Source organism: Chiloscyllium plagiosum, chromosome 14 (assembly GCF_004010195.1).
Source record: "Chiloscyllium plagiosum isolate BGI_BamShark_2017 chromosome 14, ASM401019v2, whole genome shotgun sequence".
Classification (NCBI taxonomy): Eukaryota; Metazoa; Chordata; class Chondrichthyes; order Orectolobiformes; family Hemiscylliidae; genus Chiloscyllium; species Chiloscyllium plagiosum.
Window position 1 is genome coordinate 76,999,525 of NC_057723.1, and position 27,533 is coordinate 77,027,057.

General features: G+C 39.5%; 2 protein-coding genes across 2 annotated transcripts in view; one reads left to right on the forward strand and one right to left on the reverse strand.

The window, feature by feature from the left end:
* rab24 (RAB24, member RAS oncogene family) lies at positions 1-19,736 on the forward strand. Its single transcript, XM_043704024.1, has 9 exons — positions 1-73; positions 160-371; positions 8,617-8,685; positions 9,588-9,666; positions 12,081-12,148; positions 12,890-12,989; positions 16,367-16,417; positions 16,671-16,733; positions 17,180-19,736. Exons 2-9 carry the CDS (start codon positions 255-257, stop codon positions 17,248-17,250), a joined length of 618 nt encoding a protein of 205 aa, XP_043559959.1. The 5' UTR covers positions 1-73; positions 160-254; the 3' UTR covers positions 17,251-19,736.
* LOC122556864 (histone-lysine N-methyltransferase NSD2-like) overlaps positions 10,069-27,533 on the reverse strand; it is a 278,778-nt gene continuing 261,313 nt past the window's right edge. Inside the window, exons 25-26 of the mRNA XM_043704119.1 lie at positions 20,074-20,356; positions 10,069-10,550 (exon numbers count right to left, since the gene is read on the reverse strand). The gene's annotated coding sequence lies outside the window, so the exon portion shown is untranslated. The remainder of the gene's footprint in view (positions 10,551-20,073; positions 20,357-27,533) is intronic.

Sequence of the window (27,533 nt, forward strand, 5' to 3'; positions counted from 1 at the left end):
CTCCAATGCAGGATAACTGAGGGAATCCAGGAGTAGATACTTGTAAAGGAAAAGCTGCAGCACCATTTTATAAGTGTGTTGAAGGATTTGATCGTCTTTTGAGAATTAACTGAAAGGTCACTCCACAGTGAACTAAACCATCCCCTTTCTTATTTCCAGGTGAAGCCATTTGAATTGACGACCACATTGCTATTATTTGGTTGAAACTATATCTCCTATACCTAAACTTGAATTGTGACAGCAGAGGTCACAGAATGAGTGGACAGCGCGTTGATGTGAAGGTGGTAATGCTGGGGAAAGAGTTTGTGGGAAAGACTAGCCTGGTGGAGAGATATGTGCATAATCGATTCCTCAATGGTCCATATCAGAATGTGAGTATGAATGAGTGGTACTCCAGGTAATGTTTATACCAGGATGCCTTTACCTCTGAATGACAGTTTATCTGGATAAATGTGCTATTGGAAATGTTGATAATGCAAAGCTAGTGCCCAGTCCATGGCTGATGATAGGAGTAGGGAAGTTACCTAACTAAGCTGAGGACTGGCTGGTGAAGGTATAAAGTCAGTTACATAGTTATGTGAAATATGTAAAGCATTGTATTGCAAGTGGAATTTTTCAAGTCTAGCCCTGTAGATGCATTAACTGTCATTGATGCACACTTAGTGAATTTGTACTCCATTTCTGTCTTAGCTATGTTAGTTGAGGAGGCATTAATCCATTTAAAATATCAAGTTGGTGCTCCTGTTAAGATAAAGCAGATGGAGAAATTTGGTCGTAGTAATTGTATGCCACAAATTAGTATCGTCCACTACAGAATCTCTGTTTACATTAAGGAAGACATGTATCAATCTTTCAGGGAGAGTTTGACTAATCTGAACTGATTTTCCAAACCAAAATAAGTTACCAAGATGAGAATGTAATATGTTGTACATCTCTGACTCTGTTGTCTGGTCGCATTGTTAGAAACATCTTGAAAGTACTAGATCTCGAGTTAAGTTTACTTCCTCGGTCAGCAGCTTCCACATAATGTAGGGCTTTTGCTCCTGCTCCTTAGATGCTGCCTGACCTGTGCTTTTCCAGCACCACACACTCGACTGTTTAAATGAAGTCTGGATTACAGTTATACAGTTTTGGCTCATTCAGCAGAATCAGTTTTTAAAAATATGAAAAATATTGGAGAGCTTTAGTGTAACTGAGTTAAGAATTGCATTGAAAACAGTTCAGAGAAGTTAATTTTCCAGGGCAATGCCCTGTTCAATCAATCAATCTGTTTCGTTCAGAATTTAAACAAAGTTTGGCTGTTAACTGTCAATAAGCATTAATGGGTGCATTCTCTGTGGCAACTTCTTTAACAATTGTCCACTTAGCAACCAATTAGTATTCTCCTTGCATGCATAAATGCCAGTTTTGCCTTTGAATTGGTATTGTTGTGAAACATCGTGATGAATGCAAGATGAAAATTTTCAACAAAATGCCATTTCTTCCAGCTGTATTTTGGGTTTAGAAAGATGAGACTGATCTTATTGATACAGATGCACCCCTTTGTGCGGTGCTCAGTTTCAAAACAGGGGGCCTTCATTTTATTTCAGATGAGGTTCGTTATGAATTTTTTTTTCCTTATGAATAGTGGAGGCTGCTCGGTGAACTTATTCAAGCTGAAGTTAACAGATTTTAGATCCTAAAGAATAGGGTGAGTAATCAAGGAAGTAGAGGTAAGGCTGCAATCAGATTTGCTGTGAACCTATTGGGTGGCAAGTTCAAGGGGCAAATGGCCTACTTTTATTTCATTTGTTCTTATGCCCCAAAAATATGACACAGGTTAATGTTTTGTACAATTTTCAGCTCTGGTTTAAAATTCATTTGGCCAGAACGAGGCTTTGCTCCCAAATTAGCCATGTCCACAGACCAAGATAGTGGTTATGCTAATTTGTTTTTGTAAGTATAAACACAAGGAAGGCATGTGTTAAAATATTTTCAGATGTACAGCTGTTAATTTCATTAAGAAATCTCAGCCTATTGGACACTTTTTTTGTAGTCATTTTCAGTGTTTAAAATTGGTGCTGACTGAAAAATGCTTTTGCTGAGCAGCCCACTTTTAGTGTATTAATGAAATTGTGCCAGTTTATCACTTTTTTAAACTCAATCATGGGGCATGGGTTTCATTGGCAAAGCCTGCATTAATTGCCCAATTATATTTGTCCTGAGGGCCATTAAGAGTGAGCCACATTGCTGTGGGTTTTGGTCTCGTGCACCTGACCAGGTAAGGATGCCAAATTGCTTTCCCTGAAGGAATTAACTAGGTGGGTTTTTTTTTACAACAATCAACATTGGTTACATGGTCATGGTAAGTGTATCCATGATAAAGAAATGTTGACATTGCTCCAATGCACCCCAATTAAATGGCACTGGGAAGCCAAATGTTTTGGCACCTTAATTATTAAGGATGTCACTTATATAAGGAACTAATTGTATGCAATTCATTAATGTTTCCATTTGCTTTAGTGAATTAATATTTAGGTCAATTTTGTTCTCACTGCAGCAGTATAGAATTGTTGAATCTCAGAATTTTACAGTACAGGCCGAAGCTAGTCGATCCATAGTGTCTGAAAGAGCTTCCCAGCAAGTCCCATTCTTCAGCCCAATTTACATAGCCCTCTAACTTAATCCCTTTCAAATATGTATATATGCTCTGTTTTGAAACCTCTTACGAAATCCATTTCCATGTTCCCAGGCAGTGCATTCTAAATCTGAAGTTTCTCCTCAGCTCTCCCTGAATGTCGAAATTATGACCTCCTAGTTGTTAACATACGAGCTACAGGTCATTCTGCTATAATGTGACAAGTTGTTCCTCTGCAACCGTGTGCTATGGAAAATCATGCTGTAGAAGGTCACTAATTGAAAATTGCTAAACCCGTTCAGTAGAAAGTGTGTGTTATCCAAACAGGGTCCGCAACTTGTCAGTCGTGTTAGTCAATTTGCGCTGACGAAACGCACATTATAGCAGAATGACTTGTAGTGGAAACAGAATATCCTCCTTTGCCCTGTCAAAATTGTTCATAATTTGAAACACCTCAACAAAGTCACCCCTTGATCTTCTCTGCTCCCAGGAAAATAAGCTCAATTTCTCTAATCTTTTCTTGTATCTAAGTCCCTAATTCCTGGAATTTTAGTAAATCGCCTTTGCACTCTACAGGGCTTTAGTGGACGGCACGGTGGCACAGTCGTTAGCACTGCTGCCGCACAGTGCCAGAGACCTGGGTTCAGTTCCTGCCTCGGGCAACTCTGTGTGGAGTTTGCACATTCTCCCTGTGTCTGCGTCAGTTTCCTCCCACAGTCCAAAGATGTGCAGGTTAGGTGAATTGGCCCTGCTAAACTCCCCATAGTGTTAGGTGAAGGGGTAAATGTAGGGGAATGGGTCTGGGTGGGTCGCTCTTCAAAGGGTCAGTGTGGACTTGTTAGGCCGAAGGGCCTGTTTCCACAATGTAAGTAATCTAATCTAATTTAATCAAACATCATTAAGGTGTCCTGAAATGTGTACAATGCTCAATGTGATCTGACCAACAATTTATAGATGTGTAGAATCACTTCCTCGCTTTTATACTTTACACCTCCATTTATCAACCCAAAGATGTGGGCGGCACGGTGGCACAGTGGTTAGCACTGCTGCCTCACAGCGCCAGAGACCCGGGTTCAATTCCCGCCTCAGGCGACTGACTGTGTGGAGTTTGCACATTCTCCCCGTGTCTGCGTGGGTTTCCTCCGGGTGCTCCGGTTCCTCCCACAGTCCAAAGATGTACAGGTCAGGTGGATTGGCCATGCTATATTGCCCCTAAATTGCCCGTAGTGTTAGGTAAGGGGTAAATGTAGGGGTATGGGTGGGTTGCGCTTCGGCGGGTCGGTGTGGACTTGTTGGGCCGAAGGGCCTGTTTCCACACTGTAAGTAATCTAAGTAATCTAATCTAATCTAAGATCCCATAAGCCTTCGGAACTGTTAAAACCAGCTTGGCCACCTTCAGAGAATTATGTACTTGAGCTGCAAGGTCCTTCTGTTCTACTCCCCTCAAAGTTGTACTACAGAGGCTATATTGTCTGTCCATATTTCTTCTACCAAAATGCGTTCCTTCACATTTCTCTGCAATGAACGTGATCTGCCAGTTGTCTACCCATTCGGCCTATTTGTCAATGTCCCTCTGTTGCTCAGTGTCATCTTCGTAATTCTTTTCTAACTTTGGCAAAATCTTTAAATTTGCAGGTACTTTCACACCCATCTCCAAATTGTTGTTATAAATCAGAAAAAGCAAGGGTTCCAGTACCGCTGCTTGGAATACCACTGAGAAATGCCCATCTATACTCACCTCCGTTTCCTATCTTTTAGTCAACTTCTAAACTGACCCATCAATCTAAAACATTTCTAATTTGCTAACCAATCTGCTGTGTGGCACTGCATCAAATACTTTCTGAAAACCCAGTTTCCAACATCCAAAGTTCTACCCTTGTACAATGTCTGTCACCTCGTCAAAGAATTCAATTGAATTTGTCAAACATGACCTTGAAAAAACTGTGTAATATTAAACTTATTTTTCCGTGTAAATTTATCTCAGCCCTTATTATGGCCTCCATCAGTTTTCCCACTAGCTGAAAGGTCTTATCTCCTGTTATCCTTTGCCCCTTAAGCAACAACATGGCATTTGGAGTCATAGAACATAGAACATTACAGTGTAGTACAAGCCCTTCAGCCCTCGATGTTGCGCTGACCTGTGGAACCCATCTAACCTATAATATTCCATCCTTGTCCGTATGCCTATCCAATGATTATTTAAATGCCTTTAAGTTGGTGAGTCTACTACTGTTGCGGGCAGTGTGATCTGTGCCCCTACTCCTTTGAGTAAAGAAACTATCTCTGACATCTGTCGTATATCTATCACCCCTCGATTTAAAGCTATGTCCCCTTGTACCAGCTATCACCAGAGGAAAACAGCCTCAAATCCCTCGGCCTTTCCTCAAAGACCTTCTGTCCATACCAGGCAATATCCTCGTAAATCTCCTCTGAACTCTTTCCAAAGCTTCCATATTCTTCCTATAATACGGTGATCAGAACTGTATGCAAGACTCCAAGTGTGGCCGCACCAGAGTTTTGTGCAACTGCAGCATGATCTCATGGCTCCGAAACTCAATCCCTCTACCGATGAAAGCTGACACACTGACTTAACAACCCTAACAACTTGGGTGGCATCTATGTACCTGGACACCGACATCTCTCTGCTCATCTACACTACTGAGAATCTTAACCATTAGCCCAGTACTCTGCATTTCTGTTAGTCCTTCCAAAGCGAATCACCTTGCACTTTCCCACATTAAACTCCATTTGCCACCCCTCAGCCCAACTCTACAGCTTATCTATGTAAGCTCCAATCCCCCAAGATGATACTGTCGTTCTGAGGGCCCTGGAAAACTTGTTTGGCTCCAGGATTTGCTCCCTTGGCCCTCTGCAAGGATGCGTCCTGTCTGGGCCTGGCAATCTCTGCCTGGCAACCTCTACCTGGAGTGCTGCCAGTCTTGTAATTTTTTTAAAAAATCCATCACTATACAGATCGTTATGCTGAAACACGTTTGACAGTGTGAATTGGCTGTAACTTGATTGTCAAATTGTGGATGTTGTTTGGATAATGCAAACTTTGTACTAAATGGGTAAAGTGATTTTTCTATTATCGATCTTCTACAGTGCGATTTTCTATTGCGGTTTTCCATAGAACAATTTTCTATAATATGAGGTTGCAGAAGAATGCAACTGTTGCTTTTTTGCAGACCAACCTGTATTGTTCAGCTCTGTTAATTAGCTTGTGGGATGTGAGTGTGTCCAGCACTTATTGCCCCCGTCCTAATTGCATGTAGGAGTGAAGAGTCAACCACATTGCTGTGGGTCTGGAGTCACACATAGGCCAGACCAGGTAAGGATGACCAATTTCATTCCCATAAGGACTAGTGAACTAGATGGGCTTTTTCTAACATTGCCAATGGTTTCATGGTCATCATTAGACCCTTAATTCCAGATTCTTTATTGAATTCAAATTCTACTATCTGCCATGGTGGGATTTGAACCCAGGTCCCAGAACACTAGCTGAATTTCTGGATTAATAGTCTAGCAATTATACTAAGCCATTGCAGTTACTCAATACCAATTTTTTCAACTGGCTTTTGTCACCATTTTCCAGTTTGGTAAAGACAGCAGCAAAGTATTCATTTAGTGCCTTTACCATACACTTTCATTGAGCAGCTTACCCTGCTTGATCCTTATGGGTCTCACTATCTTTCACTGGTCTTTTATTATTATGTTTGAAAAACATTTCACTATTGTTTTAGTGCAGTTTGCTATCCTTTCCTCATATTGCCTCCTAGCCTTCCTATTCTAGCCTTAGCTTTTGAGGTACTCTTCCCGATTTCTATTGCAGGTATTACTACAGGAGGTATCATATGGTTCCTTTCTCTTCCTTAATTTTTTCAAATATCCTTAGTCATGCAGAGTACTCTAGCTTTGGATATCCTGTATGTATTCCTCATGGCTGTATTCCTAGCTTTTGCACCCTATCCATATCTCTTGTAAGTCTCCCATTTGTCATCTACTGTTTTATCCATTGAAACGTGTTTCCATTCAAGCTGCGCCAGTTTAACGTTTACATCCCCAAAATCTGCCCTTTTCTAGTCCGGCATCTTAATCCCTCTTTAATTTTTGTTCTTTTTCAACTTAATATTGAATCTTCTATCATGATTGCTATTTTCCAAATGCTCCCCCACTCTGATTTTCTCCACTTGGCTTACCTTATTTCCTAGGACTAGTTCCAGTATTCCAGTTCCTGCTAGACCTTGAAAGTACTCCTATAAAACATTGCAGGAAGATCTTCCCTTCTGGGCCCTGTACTTTACGTGTTGGCCCAGTCTACCCTAGGATAATTGAAATCACCAATTATCACAACTCTACTTGCCCTGCAGATTTCCATAATCTGCTTACGAATGCTTTCTTCTACTTCCTCCCCACTATTTGTCAGTCTATAATAAATACCCAACAAGGTGACCACTCCTTTTAATCATATAAATTCTCTGCATCTCATTCAAGGGCAATAATACCATCTTTGACCAAGACTGCTACACCCCCGCCCTTTTAAACCCACCCGTTTCTTCATCTTAACCCAGGATGTTAATTAAGCAGTCCTGATTTGGGTTGAGCCACGTTTCTGTCAGTGCCCCTATCCTATTCCCTTAGAGTAATTTTTGCTTTCAGTTCCCCAGTTTTGTTCGCTACATACATGTAACTTAACCCTGCCATTATTTCTCTCACTCATGGGGAAGGAATTCAAGCCTTCCCTCATTTCCTTTTCCCAATTACCATCACTTTTTGCCCTCACTGGTAGTTCCAAAACTAGGCCCATTAGTCAACTCTGCCCTCTGTGCCTTATCAGTTTAAATCCATCCTCACTACACTATTTAGTGTCTCAGGAGATTGGTTCCACTTTTTTGCTCGAGTGCAAATAATCTCTCCTGAACTGAAAAGTGATCCTAATGTCTCAAAAACCTACACCTCTCCCATGTCGTCCCTCAAGCCCCACATTCCGCCCTGATCTGCCTTTGCCTAAGTGGTGAAGCTTGTGGCACAGGTATTTCGGAGATTACTACTGTGGAGCTTTTCCATTTCAACCTACTCCCTAGCTCCAGAAATTAATCCTGCAAGACTCTGAACTGGCCCTCACTATGTTGTTGGCTCCCATCAGAGCCACAGCCACTGGTTCTTCAATCTATCTTTCCAGAAATTTACCCAGCCTTATGTTCCAGGTCCTTACACCTAGGAGACAACAGATCATAAGGGCACTCAATCTTGCCTGTACACTAGACTGTGTATTCCTCAAACTATTGAGTCACCCACTACTGCTACCTTTCTAATGTGCCTGCCAGTCTCACATTTCCCAGTATAGCCTCTGGCACAATGGTGCTTTGGTTTTTCCTCTAGTCATCCACCTGACTGTTTAATTGCTCAGTAAATAGGCATCTGAAATCTTATAGTTGTTTGGTAGCTGCAAGGAGTCTCGGGTTTCCTGGATCTGTCTTTTCTTTCGTTTGGTGTATTGCCACCCACTCGCTTAGCATCTCCTACACTCCTCCTTGCCTGCCTATCATGATGTGTAGTGACCATTCTCTGGTACAACTGTTCCAGAAACCCCTCTTTGTATGGTGTGCAATGAAGAAACTTGGTGCTCCAAATCAGCCACATGTTGTTCAAAGACTGCTATCCACTGGCACCTCATGTAGGTGTGACACATCTGAATGTCTTGTGCATCTAAGGCATCCCATATTTTATGTGCAACACATGACAGGCTTTCCCAACGTCTCTGCAATGTTTACTACTCCAGATGATGCACACTGCTGAGGCTGTGCTGTTTCTAAGCCATAAGCTTTCTAACAGGCCATCTCTTTTGTTTGAGGATGAAGGAAGGAAACACTAATGTACATTTAGGGTCTCTGGGGAAAAATGCAGGTGAAACTGAAGTATTCACTACACACTTTGAACAAATAGCTAATGTTTCTCAGGGAACAGATCTAGATTAAATCCACTGGTTTCTATTTCAGACAATCGGAGCTGCCTTTGTGGCCAAGCTCATCCATGTTGGTGAAAAGGCCATCACACTTGGAATTTGGGTAAGCTGACGTCTGCAGATCTGGCATGATTAGCAAATCAAGGAGATTGTTTGGAGAGAGATCTAATATGCTTTGATTGTATACTGTTGTTATATTAGTGTTTAGTTGTGTAGTTGTATTTGGTTCAAGGTTTGTGAGAAGATTTGTAGCTCGGGTGCTCGTTGCTGTGGTTCTGTTCACCGAGCTGGAAGTTTTTGTTGCAAACGTTTCATCCCCTGTCTAGGTGACATCCTCAGTGCTTGGGAGCTTCCTGTGAAGCGCTTCTGTGGTGTTTCCTCCGGCATTTATAGAGGCCTGTCCACTATTTGGTGTTGACACTGGTTTGTGCAATCCTACAAGTTTGAAATATGCAGAAGGTAGTTTTTGGCCATCTCATCAGTAAAGGTAAATATTATGGAATTCCCTGAGGTTTTATTTTTGGTGAGCCTGTATGAGTATCAAGTTATTGTTGCTCAGGTGTACATATCATCCTATAGCAGTGGAGTGTTCTGATAAATTTCTATATAGAAATAGTGTGAAATAAGACACATTGCAAAAGATATCTGGCAACTATTATTTACTACTTTCTTAATCCTCTCTCACTGCTTCTGTTTGCTGAGTGTACATTTTGTTTGTCAGTGGGATGGTGGCATTGCTAATGCTGCCCTGGAGTAGATGGTGATGAGCTGCCTCCTTGAGCCATAGGGCCATCCAATGTTTTTGAAATATTGCCACCTCTTACCCCTCTTATTAAATACTGTCGGTATAACTTGCTGTTCCATGCTCACCTTGTGCATGGCTGAGGTCAGGAGCATGTCAGCTCTTGATTAGCAGTGATAAGGTAGGGAGAGTGTTGGAAAGTACCCAAATAATTGTTTTGTATACTTTTTTAGTAAGCAGTGATGTATTTTGTTCCCTGTCAGGACACTGCAGGGTCTGAACGGTATGAATCCATGAGCAGGATCTACTATCGTGGAGCCCGAGCGGCTGTTGTTTGCTTTGGTAAGAAATTTGCAACAGCTTCTGCTTGTCTTTATGCTGTGTGGGTGCAGAGAGTCATACTTGGTAGAGGACAATGAGGAACTAGTCACTAGAAGAAGTGAGTCTGGTGGCTTTGCTGTTGTTCACCATTATAACCAAGATAATTTTAGATTGCACACAATCAAACCGTGCACTGTTTTTAGGAATTTTTTTTACATTTCCTAAATTCTAAGTTTCTGTCGCATGCTAATTAGTGAGCTTCATTGTTGGTTTCAGAACTGTTTTTAACTCTAACAGTTCTATTTTGTCAAGTTATCCAAAAAAGGAATGTCAAGAAAGATGTGACTAAAACTACCCCATGATGAATGGCTTCTACAGCTCCTGCATGAGAGTATGACTTAAATTGAAGAGTAACATGGGAAGGTGGAGTTGACGTCAATGATCAAACATGTCATGCCATTTAATGTGATAAGGGTCAACTGATCTCCAGCTGATATTGAGAATCATGTTAAATTAAGTATCTGTTATTTAAGAGGAGGAAGCAGAGATGCTTCAAGGGGGTTTAGAGGTTGAGTCTTAAAAAAAAACTGGTATATGAATACACAATGCAGCAAAATGTGACATTATTTACTTGGGTAGGAAAACACAAAGTATGGTGAGAGGCATTAACAGTTTTCAACTGCCAAGAGTTCTCAAGTCACTAAGTTAACATGCAGGTACAGTTAAGGCAAATGGTATACTGACCTTGTATTGCAAGAAGATTTGAGCATCAAAGTAAAGAAATCTTGGCAATCATATGAAGACTTGGTGAAATCACTTGTGTGCAATTTTGGTCTCCTTATTTACAGGAAGGTATATTTCCCATAGCAATCCCCGGGCTGTAGAGATCATTCTCTAAAGAAAGACTAAATAGAAACATAAGATAGGAAGATATGAGCTGGAGGAGGTAATTCAGCCCTTTGAACCTGCTCCACAATTCATCATGATCATGGCTGATCATCCAATTCAATAGCCTAATCCGGCTTTCCCCCCCCATAACCTTTGGTTATATTTGTCTCAAATGCTATATCTAACTGCCTCTGGAATATATTCAAGTGTTTTGGCATCAACTACCTCCTGTGGTAATGAATTCCACAGGCGTACCACTGTTTGGGTGATGATATGTCTCCTCCTCTCCATCTTAAATGGTTTACCCCAAATCCTCAGGCTGTGGCCCCTGATCTGGACACATCCATCATCAGGAATGTCCTTCCTGCATCCATTCTGACTAGTCCTGTTAGAATTGTATAAGTCTCTATGCTTTCCCCCTTCATTTGTCTGAACTCCAGCGAAAACAATCTTCACCTAGTCAATCTTGTCATATGGTCAGACCCCCTATCCCCGGAATCAGCCGGGTAAACGTTTGCTATACTCCCTGGCGAGAACTGGATCTTTATTGTTAGGGGGGTGATTAGATTTAAATATCCAAAATTCTTAGAGCAGACCAGGGTAGATGCAGGCAGGATATTCCTGGTCTGTGAGCCAGAGGTTGCAGTGTCATAATAAAGCACAGGCTATTCAAGCCTGAAATGAGGAATTCCTTCACTCAAGGTAGACCGTCTTTGAAATTTATTGTCCATGAGAATTCAGTGCTGAACTATCATCTTGAACAGTGGCAGTCTTTGGGTGTTGCTACACCCAATGCTACCTGGAAGGACATTTCAGGATTTTGATTCTTCTACAATAAAGGAACAGCACTACGTTTCCAAGTCAGGATGGTATGTGACTTCGCGGTGAATTTACAGGTGATATTCTCAGATCTGCTGCCCTCGTCCTTTAGCATGGGGTTAGATAGGTATGCCATCTCTCAGATAAGCTGCAGATCTGGGCTAAGAGTTGGCAAATGGAGTTTAATATGGAAAAGTGAGGTGGTTCAGGATGTTCTACAAATCTTTTCAAAACTCGGTGAGGTGGTTCACTTTGGAATGAGTAACAAATGCAGAGCATCGTACTAATGCTAAGATTCTTGGTAGTGTAGATAAGCAGAGATCTTGGTGTCCAGTACATAAATCCTTGAAAGTTGCAACCTAGGATGATAGGGTTGTTAAGAAGGCAAAACACATTTTATAAACATACTTTGCTTTAACTGGGCATCAGCTATTACACTAGGATCTGATGTGCAGAAATGTTTTAGAGCCTGATCCTCAATCTAAAGCATTTAGGAATATCGTGAATTGTCCCTTAAAGTTATATCCATTTCTATAAAACACCCTGGAGTAACTGTTTACTGAGTATATTTAAAGATGCTGTCTGTCATGATCAAAAAAACTTGTGTGGCCTTGAACAAGAATATATTCTAAATAATAAATGGAAACACTTGTAAAGTGTTTTTTTGAAATGGCTGCTCTGACCTTGGGTATTAAGCGTGATTATTAAATGGCATTTCTGTCTTCCAGATCTGACTGACAGTAGCAGCTATGCAAGGGCTAGATTCTGGGTGAATGAAGTCCGCAACTGTGAAGAGGTGAATTTTGATATAAACCTTGTTCTGCTGAATAGTCAGTGCTTTGTCTGGCTGCGGTTGGTTTCGATTAGTGGGTTAGTGTTTTGGTGAAACTAATTTGTTAAATGTACTATGATCTCATCATTATTCTGGTTCTTTAGATTCAAAAATTGAAGCTATTGCAATATGTATCCCATCTTATTTGAAGTATGGCTCTAGTACAGTTGATTCTGCTATAACGTGCACTACTTCAACGTGAATTGGCTACAACGCGATTGAAGAATTTAGGCTGTTATTTGTAGAACTCATGCTTTCCCTACCTGTATTGGCTGTGACAAGATTTCTGTTCCATTGAGTTAAATGGTGCTGCTATTACTTGATTTTCTTATAATGCAGGATCACAAGGGAACTTAACTAATCTGTTATATCAGAATAGACTGTACAGTAATCCCATTCAGAGGGGATTACTGACTCTGCTGTACTTTGGGTTTTGTGTAGTGGAGATAGTGGTCTGTGGGTTCTGTATTCTTCAGTATTATTGAGATGTTTGCAGTATAGGTTATGGGACCAGCCAATTTTGGTTATTGGATTTGCATAATGGGTTTTATTGACTTGAGGATTTGGTGAATGCGTTTACAGTACAGGTTGTGCATGGTTGATATGTTTTGAGGTTTGGTCGTGGTTTTTCAGCATGGTTCCATGTTCTCATGTGATTTTGGAGTTTATTGCCTAATGCTTGAGTCAGTGTTTCTTCTCTTGCAGCACTGTAAAATTTATTTGTGTGGAACCAAAAGTGATCTTGTCCAGAATGACCGCAGCGCACGGGGAGTTGATTACCATGATGTTCAAGATTACACAGACGGTATATTAACAGAACTTTTACCATGAGAAGTTAATGTTGTTTTGATTAAATTAGCAAGGAAGGAGTTAACAAAATTGATCTAGTCAGGTTTGAATGATTAGGGTTTAAATTTCCTATTAGTGAGATGTGATTTTATGCAAGTGTTATTCTAAAAAGTCTTGGGATGTTTCATTATATTAGGAACAATAATTTTTTTTGCTGAACCAGGGTTATAGGGGTATATATTAGACAGTGAGAAATTTTTAATCCTGGTCCAATCTAAACTAAGGAACAGTAAGCATGATGTGGAGGTGCTGACGTTGGACCGGGGTGGTCAAAGTTAAAAAAATTGCTGTTAGTCCAACAGGTTTATTTGGGAGTACAAAGGATAATGAAGACTTAATGCAGTCATAAACATTCATTTTACTATCTCCTTGGAAAGATCATACAAATTGAAGCAAATAACTCCTGAAACAATTGTGAATCCATTTACTACTTGTAATTACAATTGTCTCCCCTGCTGAGTTTTTGAAATTATAATTTGAAAGGTTCTAAGAAATTGATATTCAACACAATTGAGTAATTTGTCTGAGGGCTAACACTTTCTGTACTTGCCATGTATTGAAAGTGAATGTTCTGTAGATCTACTTTTGTTTTCCATCTCAAATAACTAATCATTAGGGTAGAATGCATTCTTTTCCGTATTTTAAAATCTGCAACCTATTTGCTACAAACCTCTGATGCACCACAAAGCCAAAATGTTTTGTTTATAGTCATCAAGCATGGAAACAGACCCTTGTTCAACTAGTCCACACCGACCAAATTTCCCAAACTAAACCAGTCCCACTTTCCTGCGTTTGGCCCATGTCCCTCTAAACCTTCCTAATCATGTACCTGTCCAAATGTGTCTCAAATGTTGTAACTGTAGCTGCATCTACAACTTCCCTGGCAGTTTAAGCCACATTTGTACACCCTGTGGAAAAAGTTGCCCCTCAGGTCCTGTTTTAAAATCTTTTCCCTCATGTAAAAAATATGCCCCCTGGTTTTGAACACCCCCATCATAGGGAAAAGACTTTAGCTATTCACATTATCTGTCTCTTATGATTTTATAAAATTTCTTTAAGGTCATTCCTCAACCTCCTAAGCTCCAGTGGTAAAAACCCCAGGCTAGCCAGCCTCTCCTTGTAACTCAAACCTTCTAGTCCCAGCAACATTCTAACTCTCCAGAGTCACCTGGACTCAATGTTAGTTTGCCTTCCATGGATGCTGCCTGACTCGCTGTGATTTCCAGCATTTTTTGTTTTCAGTACAGATTTCACCATCCTTGTAAATCTTTTCTGAACCCACTCCAATTTAATAATATCCTTCCTATAATAGGGTGACCAGAATTGTGCACAGTACTCCAAACGTAACCCCCAATGTCCAGTACAACCACAACATGACGTTTTAACTCCTGTACTCCGCAATGGTCTCCGCAATGAAGGCAAAATTGCTAAATGCTGCCTTCACCACCCTGTTGACTTGATGTAACTTTCAAAGAGTTATGTACCTGAACCTTTGGGTGTCTCTGTTTGATAACATTATCCAGGGCCCAACCATTAACTGTACAAATCCTGCCCTTGTTGGCTTTACTAACATTCAATAACTTGTGTTTATCCAATTGAAATCCATTAGCTTCTCGTGTTGGCTCAATTGATCAAAATCCCTTTCTAATCTTGGATAATCTTCACTGTCGGCTATACCACCAATTTTGGTATAATCCACAAACTTACTAACCAATCCTCCTAAAGGTTCATCCCAATTACTTATATAAATGGCACTGCTGGTCACAAGTTTCCATTCTGAAAAATAACCTTTTACCACTCTGTCTTCTACTGATTGCCAAGCTCTCTTTGAATCCAACATGATTTAACTTTATTAATTAGTCTACCATGCAGAACCTTGTCAAAGGCTTTACTAAAGTCTATGTAGGCAATATCTCCTGTTCTGCATTCATTAATCATTTTGGTTATATCTTCAACAAAACTCACTGTTTGAGAGATATGGTTTCTCCCAGACACAGCCATGCTGACGATCCCTAATCGCACCTTGCCTCTTGAAATGCATGCAAATCCCATCTCTCAGAATTCCTTCTAACGGCTTACCCACCGTTAATGTAAGACTCACCAGTTAATAGTTCCCAGGGTTATCTTTACAGCCTTGCCTAAATAAAAGCAATACATTTAAACACCCTCCAATCCTCTGGCACCTCATCCTGCTAAGTGTCCCATGAATCTGACCTAATATTTGCTGCAGGAAAAGTTAGTTAAGTTTGTGTATTTTTATTTGACTCTATAGGTACAGTATGTTCAAAATAAAACTTGTGATAATATAGCAGCTTTCACATCATCTGAATATGGTGCAGTCAGTGAATTATAAAATACAATTTTGCTGTGCAACAAATGCAGCAAGTTTGCATATCAAGCCATAAGCTGTATCTGAAATAGTCCAGAACTCCCTCAGTATTCCATTAGTTTTAGCCTATTATATGCTGAGTGCGAAACTGTTAGCATTTTTGAGCTGAAGTGTCCTTGATATGTTTGTTTGGATTTTTTTGCCTCGTATCACAGAAATTGAATGTACATGTATTTGACTATTAAGAGGTCTGGCAGTATCCCTAGCTTTGAGATGGAGGCCACAGGTGTGTCACACCATCTTTTGAACAAGTTGATTTTAAAGTAATTAAATAACAGCTTGACTATAAAATATCCTAAAATGTAAGTGTTTTGAAGTGGTGGAATTCAGTGTCTTTCGTTATTGCATTAGAATCAAAAAGGATTTGGAGCATATATCTTGCCAGTCTGTCTCCAATCCTTCTGAAATAAATACACAGCTTTGCTGTGTTTTCTTTAAGCACAGATAAACTAATTTGTAAAAGTTCCCTCCAAGAAAAGGAAATGTCCTGTTCATAAGGGTAGTGTTAGTCTTTTTCTTCATTGCCTATATATTATTTTTTAAGCCTAAGCCACAGTCAGACAGTGTTTAACTTGCCATTTTTAAAGTCGCAAGATCAATTTAGGGCCTGACAAATCCAGCAGGCAAAATATAACTATTTCTGAACATTCAGGGTCACTGCTTTTGCACAGATACTGGATGTTTAAAAGCATGTTCTAGTTTGTTTGGATTGAGAAATAATTAGTGGCTTTTGACAGGCCATTAAGTATCCTAAGTTTGATGTCTAAAGTGTGGCACTTTTTTTGTTGCAGTCAGTCTGTTAGATAAGGTTTATCTGACTGGTGATTTAAAATATTTTGTGAAATCAGTACAAAGTCAGTTGTTACAGTGCAATTTGAGGAAAGTAAGTATTGCTTTGTTTTGAGATCTTCATCACTGAGTCATATGTAATGTTTATTTTTAAGAGATCAAAGCCAAGCTGTTTGAAACCTCCAGTAAAACTGGCCAGAATGTTGGTAAGTTTCTATTTTCTGAATCTCTATCATATCACACTTCTGCTATTGCTCTGTCCTTCTGAGAGATATTGGAATAAAGCTCGAGTATTGGAGGTATATTGGAATCTTAAAAGTGTGGAAAAATTTGTCGTGAAGTCTTGGATAAAGATTGGAGGACTTTGTAATCAGATTACAATGAAGAGTTAAGAGGTGGAAAGAAAGCTGCAGAAGCATGAATATAATGAACCAAAATCCTTTTGTTCTCTTGTTTCAGATGAACTGTTTCAAATAGTAGCAGAAGATTATGTGAATGTAACAGCCTTCCAGGTGATGACAGGTAAATAAAATGGGAATTGAGGCTTTATCAGAACCAACACACAGTCTAAACGTTGACTATTTAGAAGGATCTGGGCATTCTGCTTTAGAAAATAGTCTGGTGTGCCTGCCATTTATATTTTAATACCTTGTGGGCTGTCATATACTGTATATGTTTTGAATGGTCAAAGGTGTTTGGTCTAAGTATTAATTTATGACAGCATCTGAGGACTGGCTATCTCAGTGATTACATATGTTGGCGTCCAAGGGATTGATTATGAACATTGATTATGAACATTGATACATGATGGACTATGATATTTTACAAATAATCGTATGATTCAATCTAGAGTACGAGTATTAGTATGTAGCAGGGTATTAGCATTTAAGTATGTGTTAGTAAATGACAAGGTCTGAGTATTCTGTCATGAGTCTTATGCACTACTTTCTGTTCTACTTTGTTTTTAGAAGATGAAGCAGCTGTGAACCTGGCTGAGAAGAAGAAATCCACCTACTTATTTAGTTGTTGTCACCAATAGCATCTGATTTGCAACAACCCATTTGCCAATGTTTTGAGGGGGAATTCTACATGGATTCACTGGACTGAGACTCCTTATTTATAAAACTATTCCAATATCATGGTCTGAGATTTGAGGCTGGATCCATTGTAATGTGACTAGTGGGAATTGCGGTGTCCAATTAATAGTCTGACTCTTGAACTGAAGTGACCTTTCTTGGAGTACCATGATCAGCACATCTCTGAACTTGGTGCGGAGGTTGTCTCTGGGCAGTCCTCTTTGGCTTTTTATATTTTTGAACTTTACCAAGATTTTGTGCACAATCAACCATTTTTGCCTCTTCTGGTTGTGATTTAATGGTTCGTGTTGCCTATTGAAAGAGGTGGCAGATCTCAGGAGTGTTCGCTGCACCAAGCAAAGTGACTTACATCTTTTCTGCTACATCCACGGCACCCAGGATTCTGCTTTCCACATTGTGACTGTAGCTTTTGTGCAGAATTTTTAATGTGTGCATTACATTTGGAAGTTTCTTTTAGCACTGCAGCTCAGCTGTTTCACATTGAACACTATTGTTCCAGAATAACCCAATTAGTATGGGAATTTGACTGCTCTGGTAACAGTCTTGGAAGGACGGCCTCTGAGCAGTTGTTTTCTGTTTTTATTCATGTTTTCTTCTAGTGAACGTTTCCAAAAATTCTCGAATAGAACTGTATTTCAGATTGGACTGCACTGCCTGGATTCGAATCTTGCTAGAAATGATTATACACTTGCTGTTTCAGTGGTATAGTGCTGATCAAACTCACCAGACACGGTAGATGGTCAATGCTGCCTGTTTCATAGTGAGGGAAGGGGAAGTTACAAACTAGAGAAATATGGCAGACAGGAAATAAGTATATTTGACATGGAGTGTGCAGATTGCAGTAAAGTTTTTATGCCAGACACGCAAGGCTTCGTATACTATGGATGGTCTTTATATCTCATCCCAGTACCATTGGCCATGCAAGTATTGGCAGTAAAGAGTAAAACTTTTTTGGTTGGTTAACATTAATGACTTCCAATTGTGATTGCTAGTGCAGGATGCATTACTGTAGACACAGATTGCACCATTAACTTCATCTGATGAGATTTAACATGAGAAATTAATCCAAGAAAGCTTGTGGCTTTGCTACTGTAATCCTTCCAGCACCAAGAATTGTCATTTACATTTCTATATTTTTTATTTTCTCCTTTCTCTTTTTAATGTTTCACTCATTCTTCAGTGACAAGGAAAAACATGCTGTGTTCTGTCTGGTGGAAGGTGCATGATCTCATGTCCAGACATTTCCCAGTCCCCTCTGGTTTAAACATATCTGCTTTAAAAGCTAGCTATCTGAAATGTGACACAACTACAGACCTTAATCTGAAAGTTTTGTTAGTAACAAGTTGTAATGTGAGTTTGGCTCAGTGTGGTGTACAGTTTCATGTTGGGGAATGGAATATATTGAGTTTTTAAAAAATCATGTCCACATTTGCATTAATTTGAGTAGGGACTTTTTAAATTTGGACTCGAGCAATGTGTGAAAATATTTGCAGGTTTATTTGAACACAGATGGTACATCACTGTAAATTAGCCTGTTGTTATTTATGTCACTGAGGTGAGATTCAGATTCTGTGACTAAATCTCCCATTAGAATGGTTTGTGACATTAAATAGGAGTCTCCACTTCGTTCTTTTAAATAACTTTAAGTTCCTCAAATTATTGATGTATTTAAAGGTATACATTCAGAGCACTTCAGTTCTTCTAATGTGTGGAAATGTCAAAGATACAAAACATTATTTCACAAAGAGCAGGAATGTTGGTGTGCTGGTGTGATTTGCTGAATTAATTCACAGGGCAGAACACCGTGTCAGTGGCATTTATTTTATCCATAGTTAAGTTCTATTGCACTGTATTGGAAATACTTCCAGGTTTTTAAAAATAAAACTTGCAACGCAGGAATATTTCCCGAATTGTTACAAAATGCCTGCTGTATTTGCTAGATTGGCAGGTGGAGATACTTGCAAGACAGTAAAATATTGCTTCACTTTGGGTACATTTGATGAAAAGGAAAGCTTCTATGATTGAGTTGCTTTAGAATGTAAGGCAGCAGCTTGAGATAATTCAGGAGATCATTCCTATACTTTAATATTTTGGTGATTTATGGCCTATACTTTGACTCCCCCCTCAAGCATGCAATTGACAGCTACTATCCCAGCACAGGTGGTATGAGGCACTGTTTTTCTGATCAAAGACTTATTTATTTTGCATGTACAGATGATTTTATTACATGCTGGAAATCCAACACTTGGTGCTGTGGAGTCGGTGTATCTTGTAAGGCACTGGTCCTCTGTAAATATAGCTGGTTAACTATTATATCAGTTGTAGACACTAGCATCTCTATTCGTTATTTGGATCTTGTGTTGAAACGTTTGTTATAAAGTCAATCTTTTAAATGTAAAAATATTAAATGCACAAAGCTTTAACATCACTGCTTGACTGCAAATTGCTTTATTTGTAACAATTTACTGTATTTGAGAATTGGCATTTTAGTTTTGTACTTGCAGATAAACTCTTCTGCATAGCCCTAGTCCTGTTGCTATTCTAAACATTGTGTTTTGTTATGTTAATAAGTATTTGCAAGCCATGTGAGTATTGGTTTGCCTTGTATATGACCTCAGGCAGGGAGTGTGTGCATAATTTGCCTTACTATGTGTTCCTGAGACACACCATGTAGTTATCTAGATCATTAATGACCATTACAGGCTGCGGTTGATGGCTATCCTATCCATGCCATATGTCCAACTCAACGTGGAACGATTACTTACATGACATATCAAAGGGCTGAGGGTCCAGAACCTTTTTTGATCTTTTTGTTGATGCCACTGAGAGTATTACTTTTGAGCTTTCTGATACTGCTGATCCTTTAGCCCTAGGAATGTCTTGTGTACTCCCTTTCTCTTGCACTTTTCAAGTGCTTTTTTGCCAGTTCACAAGCTTTGATTTGATTTCTCACTGAAAATGTTGGAAGTAGCCTCTGAGCTTTGGTTTATAAATTTCTCAATGAATCGAAGGTGTCCTCCATTGAATCCTATGGAGACTTTGGTGTATCTGTAATGGAAAATAGTAAAACATAACTCCTTTATTCCGATTAGTAGGGCATTCTCGATAAGCTCTAATCATGGTCTTTAATGCTGCTTTGAAAGTATGGATGATGAGCTGAATAGAAGTATTAAGATGTTGCTAAATATTTGAAAGTTAAAATTGGAATTTAAGATGTTAGTTTAATTCATGATCAGGATTTACCCTCTGCCTGATATGTCAGACACCGTATCTCTATAGTGCTGGCTAATAAAAATGTTTTAATACTTTATCCTGCATTTTTCAAATACCATTGTAACCTGCCATCAGAATTTTGTGGTGATACATGAAGCAACCACCTGATGGGTTACTACCTAACCTTGTTGGCTGATATTTGAGGTAGTCTGTGTCTTCATTCATACTTTGTCCTTAAAATAATAGTATGCAGGTATCCGTTCTGGGTAAATTTCTCAGGCTGTTAGATATAACTGTCTCGTTTCTATTAAAGAAGGCACATTATCAGCACCATTCCCTTTCCCATTTTATTTAACTCTTTGAAAATTGGCAGAAGCCTGAATTTCCAAGTCGTCATCCTTTTTCATAAATGACTCTTGCTTCAAAAATCTATCTACCTTCTCTTTAAATTCTTTGTGATCCAGCCTATACAACTCTCTGGGGTACTGAATTCAGAAATTCACAGTCCTGTGGGGGAAGAAGTCCCATCACATTGCTTTTTTAAATATGTCCCTTATTCTGTAACTATGGCTCCAATTGAGATTTCTGTACTAGTGGCAACATTTTCTCAACGTTAACCCTATTAAATCCCCTCAGAATCTTATACATTTCATTTAGGCCTAATTGGTTTAGCCATTCATGATAGCTACCCTTAGAAATCAGCCTAGTGAATCTCTCATGAATTCTCTCCAATGCCAGTACATCCATCCTTAAACAGAGGAACCAAAACTGCACTCAGTACTCCAGGTGTGGCCTCACCAATGTTCTGTACAGTTGTAACAAGACTTGTTTATATTTGGTTAAAAATCACAACACCAGGTTATAGTCCAACAGGTTTAGTTGGAAGCACTAGCTTTCGGAGTGCTGCTCCATCATGTGGTCATGATGAAGGAGCGGCGCTCCGAAAACTAGTACTTCCAACTAAACCTGGTGTTGTGATTTTTAACTTTGTACACCCAAGTCCAACACTGGCATCTCCAAATCATGCTTATATTTTAACTCCAACTCCCTAGCAATGAAGGTCAAAACTCAATTTGTCATTTTAATTACTTGTTGCAACGACATGCTAACGTTTTGTATTTCATGTATAAGATAACCCATCCCTCAGCATTGAGCTTTCTTCTATCGTTATTTAATGGTCTGCCTTTTCATTCTCAAGTGCATAACCTCTTTTTCAATGTAAAACTGTCCATGAAATCTCATAGGAATGTGCCAGAACTGCTGCTGCTCAATCTTCACTTAAGGTTCATCTAAATAAATTGAGGTTTACTGGAATTCTATTTCAGAAATCTGTGCCTTCCTTTGCCTTTTCAATTTTTATCTGACTCCAGTGATCAAAACCACTGGTCCTATAATATTTCCTTAGTCATGCAAATTCTAGATAGCTAGTTACATTTCATGGAGTTCTAAATTTTAATTGATTAGTTTCAAAGACAAGCTCATAACATTATTGATTACTCCTAACTGTTTAATATTCTGTAGATTGTTTTTATGATAAACTGGTAAGCCCATTAGTGGTTATACCTGTGAAAATGCGCTAGTATTAAGACAACTGCTTTTGGCCACTTCACCTTCCCTTTACAAATGAGTTAATACATCTTTCACCTCAATCCTCTGAAGTTTCTAATTAAAATCATATCCCTCCTTGAAGTCAAAAGTCATTCTGTTAGGTATTATTTTCTTCCTTCGTTTCAAGCTTCTGTCTGGCTAAGTCGTGTCTGATTTGTCTGTCTTTTTATTGTTCAAAGTTTTAAAATTGTTTCTCTTTCCATTTCTCTCCTCTTTACAAATGAAATTTTCTTATTCTAGGGCTCTATCCAAACATAGAACAGTCCAGCACAGTACAGGCCATTCAGCCCTCAGTGTTGTACCAACCTTTTAACCTACTCTAAGCTCAAACTAATGTACATACCCTTCATTTTACTATCTTCCATGAACCTTAAATGTCCCTGCTGTATCTGACTCTACTCCCACAGCTGGCAGTGTATTCTAAGCACCCACTACTCTGTAAAGAACTGACCTCTGACATATCCTTCTCATTTTCTATTGCTCTTTTCATTCCTACCCTTTACATCTTGCTTTCTTCGTTATCCTTGCTTTTTCCCCACTTGAAGCAAGGAATTTAAATCTTAGCTAATTCTAGTAGTGACACTCAATTTTAGGTCTCTTCTGATTCTAAAAGTTGAGTCATCACTTTAAGCATTTCATCCCTAAAAAATACCTACTTTAATTTCCACCTTCGGTTTATCTGTTAAATTAAATAGCCTTTGCTAAAAATAATCCATGGTTATATTTTCTAATTCAAGAAAAATCTTAGTAACAGTCAAAATTCTAATCCATGTAATGTACTTTACACCAGCTGTCTTGTTTCATGCTTCATACCCATTCATTTGTTTCTTAATTCTCAAATCTTGTTTAAATTCAATACATTCCTATCCCATCAAAACCCCAATTGATAACAATACTGGACATGTCTGATCCCAGAATAGAACCTCACCCAATAGATAGGTTTAATTTTGCAATTGGTTACTGTGGTGCTTTAGTCATTGGCAGACTCATGCATTTATGTTCAATGCTCTTTCTGAATAAGAACAAATTTATCACAAAAACAAGCTCTATAAATGGTCCAAAGAGGTGCAGTTGAAGTGGATTGGCCATGGTAAAATATGGGGTTACATGTCTGCGTGGGATGCTCTTTGGAGGGTCAGTGATGGACTTGATGAGCCAAATGGTCCTTTCTGCACTGTAGGGATTCTATGATTTAACAAACTGTCAACGTGCAGATTCCACAAACCTAAAAAGTGCCCTGCAGCTGGGTTGAAAAGTTGTATTCTTCTGCTGGGATTAACCTGAAATCTGATTCTTCTGAACTAAACTCAAAACTAAACTACTTGTGACTTCTCATTTGTTTTTCTGTTTATAATAAACTCAGCAATGTAAACACTTCATTCGCTCCATAGGTTTGTCATCAGCAATCATTCAATATAGTTTGATTGTCCACTTAGGAAATTCTGTGTCATGGATCTTTGCGTGACTGAGCCTGATCCTAGTGCTGCATCTCCAACCACTCACTTGGCAGGCATTCCCAGGAGGTAGTGGTCCTTGGCCTTTAGATTGTTGGCATTCCCTTCTACTACTTGCTGGTGGTGTTCTTGAATTGTCCCATCATACAGGAGTTTTCTCCAAATCTGTTCCTTCTGATAATGTGTGGGTCACCCTCTAACATCTATGTTGCATTTCTTGAGGGAAGTAGTCTTTTAAATGCTTCCTTTGTCATCCTCTTGTTCGATATCTTCATTGAGCTGGGTGAAGATGACTTACTTTGGCAGTCATAATTCTGGCATCCTCAGCATGTGGCCAGGCCAGTGAAGTTGTTTTTGTATGATCATGGCCTCTGCTGGAGCAATTGACACTGCTTGTTAAGTACGCCTGTTCTCCCAACTGATGTAGAGGATCCATCTCGAGCAGTGCTGATGGCACTTCTCAGGATCTTCAAATGGAGCCATGTAGAAAAGTCCGAAGGATGACTGGCTTATACATAAGGATCTTGATATCATCACAGATGTCATGGTTGTTGAAGACTCCCATCCTTAGATGTTCATTCTTCAAGGGTCTCATGGTGGCTTCAACTTCTACATTAGATGAGAGTCCAAGGTCATCTTTGGGAAATTGGAGGATTTTCTTAAATATGCCCTTGTCAATAATTGTATTATAGTTTCTGTTCTTAGTGACCTCTCCATCAGAGGCTAATGTTTTGAGTTTGTTAAAGGGTTTCATCCTTGCTCTGCACTGGTTTAAGGTCAAGGGGATTGGTCCTTGGTGCTTATCAACAAGGAGTTAGTTTAGTTTTCAGTAATCCATTGGTTCTTGATTTCTCTAGTTCTTCTTTACAACTGCACCTTCACTTTTTGAGTTCTCCTCTTTGCCTTGCTGATATTTTTTCAGGTATGGAGAGCTTTCCTTTTTCTAGTTGATGAGGTCTTGGATGATAGTTATTCTCATGGAACCAGTCTGGGTGTTTCCTGGTCTTGCAGCTGATTAATGTCTTCACCGCAAAAGATGATGGCTGTCTTCTATTTTTCCAACTCTTCTTCACTCCATTATAATGAATTCTTTGGAGATTTTGGTGAAGATAATGCCAAGTGTGTTACAATGCTTGGGCTTGAAACTGCTCAACATTGAGCTTTTTTTCTGAAACTTTCTAGTGGCATTTGATGGACATTGAGTGGATGGATCCAATGGTCTGATCTGCATTGGTCATCACTTTGGTTATGAGGGTTAAATTCTTTTGGTCTTGGGATTAAATGATACCTCCAAGAAATATTGGAGTCGTCTTTTTGGTGGAACAGTGTGTTGATGCACCAGCAGGTGAGCAGGCAATCCGCTGCACTTGCAATTCCCAATTCCTTTCCTGGTTGGGTGTCATTTCCAATCTCCTTTGGACTCATCAATGGCTAAGGTTAGAGCTAGTTGTTGATAAGTTGTAGATGGAGAGTCATGAGGCAATTATTGCCAACAGGGAGCTCAGAGTTGGTTGACAAGTCTGTTCTTGATGACAAATCAGATTGTGTCCTGGGTTGATCCTTGGGTTTTACTTTCCAGAAGATGTAACAACTATGACGATCAGCTGATCTTTGATCGTGCTAGCCTGCAAGAGATTGTCATGAAGTTCCTGAATTCTCAGGAACAGGGCAGTTCTTTGTTTTGTTATCCATAAAGAATTGTACATTTCCAGGTTCCAACAGCAAATTTGATTTAGGTTTTCAGGTAGATGAGTCTGCTGGATGTGGTTTTCCAGCCAGGCTGGTCATGGAACAGACTATTTTGTATGACACCTTTCCCAGTTGCTTCCCCATGTAGGATGAGCAGCATGGAGGCTGAAGTGGGCTGCTCATTCAACAATTGGTGATTTCCTCGTCTTGCTGCAGACCTCATCTGCCATCACAACCATTGATATCACACCAATATCTTCTGCCTGGATCACTGATGAGACTTGTTTCGGATTGTGCTTTGTTGTGACACTGGGTAAACCCTTCTAATTTAAACCAGCCACAAAACACATACACCTTTTGCCGTAATCTGATAAAATTCAAGAGGAAAAGAGCTATCCCAGAGGTCACTATTTAAAGTAAAAATTAAGTCCAACAGAATATCCAAACCAACCACTATTTACAACTCCTTTCCCATAAACCTATCTTTTACCTCCCTCTCTACACTATTAGTCCAATTTTTTTATTTCAAAAATCCTGATTTAAGATATTTACAAAAAAAAAATCAACTTTCAAAACCAGCCAGTTGTCAAATCATCTTTGTTTCTTCCTCTACAGATTCTCCCCTCTTTTCAATGGCCTGCTGCGCAAACCTGAGACAAGTACCTTCCAGAGAGCTGTTCTGGCAGTCTGTATTTGTTGGCTTGGCAGTTCTTGCCCCAACTGTTCAAAATGTCTGGTTTTATGCCCCAAAATATCAAATTGTTTCATTGAATTTAGTATTTCAGTAATATTTAAACTAAACTTGATTGGATTTTGGGACATAATTTAAACTGGCCAAATTTGCATTTGTTTTTGTCATGGCAACTCAGCTGCACTTTTTGTTTTGACCAAGCATTACATTGTTACCTTGTTCTAGATTGTATGCTTTGTCCTTACTAGCTTTTCAACTCTTGCAAGTATTGTACCTCTACAACTTCAGAACAGCTTTGTCTGGTTCCTCTCCTCCAACCTTCCCAGCGTGGGTGACGCTGCCAGGAATTGAGAACTCCTGCATTGGTCTCGCGGATCAACAGAACGCTACACGGTAGTGAAGTGGTAATCCACGGAAGGACAGCTGTTTGACTAATGCTGATTCAGCTGCAATTTCTTGGAAATTATGTATTTGGGTTACTTTTTGCAAATGACTTTGACCTCAGAAATTTACCTTCAGAGAACTGAAGCCAAAATGCAAGCACCTCTATAAAAATTGCCAAATGGTCATATGTTTTCATTATAACAGCTAAGCACTTGCAGGAACTTAAATGAGTTAAATTGTGAGGTCTGAGGGGAAACATTTGGATGGCACAACAGCCACTCATTGAGTCGATATTGACTGAAAGGACAATGACAGCAGATTCATGGATTGCATTCAAACACCTTGCTGTGTAAGTTCCTTTCCTTGTATAACCTTTGTTTCCTTTTGTCCTTATGTCTGAGTCCTCTGGTTACCAACTATTCTGATACTAGAAATCACTTCTTCTTACTTGATAAGAGTTATGATTTTAAGCTCCTGTGTGAAATGTCTCCTCTAAGGAGAATAGAGTCATAGATTCATACAGAATAGAAAAGGCCCTTCAGCCCAGCAAATCTGCACTGACGTAATTACCACAAAGTGCACTAATGCCAATTTCCTGCACTCGCTCCATATCCTTGAATGTTCTATTTGAAGTGTCTTCTAAATGTTTTTTTAAAGGTTAAGGTTTCCAACCTCCACTAGCTTTCTAAGCAGTGCATTCCAGATTCCTTCCACCCAGTGAGCGAAACGTTTCTTTTCAAATCCCCTCAATCTCCTGCCCCTCATGATTGACCCTGCAACCAATAGACAATAGGTGCAGGAGTAGGCCATTCTGCCCTCCGAGCCTGCACCACCATTCAATATGATCATGGCTGATCATCCTCAATCAGTATCCTGTTCCTACCTTCTCTCCATAACCCTTGATTCCACTATCCTTGAAAGCTCTATCCAACTCTTTCTTAAACGAATCCAGAGACTGGGCCTCTACTGCCTTCTGGGGCAGAGCATTCCACGCACCCACCACTCTCTGGGTGAAGACGTTTCTCCTCATCTGTCCTAAATGGCCTACCCCTTATTTTTAAGATGTGTCCTCTGGTTCGGGACTCACCCATCAGCGGAAACATGTTTCTTGCCTCCAGCATGTCCAATCCTTTAATAATCTTATACGTCTCAATCAGATCCCCTCTCAGTCTTCTAAACTCAAGGG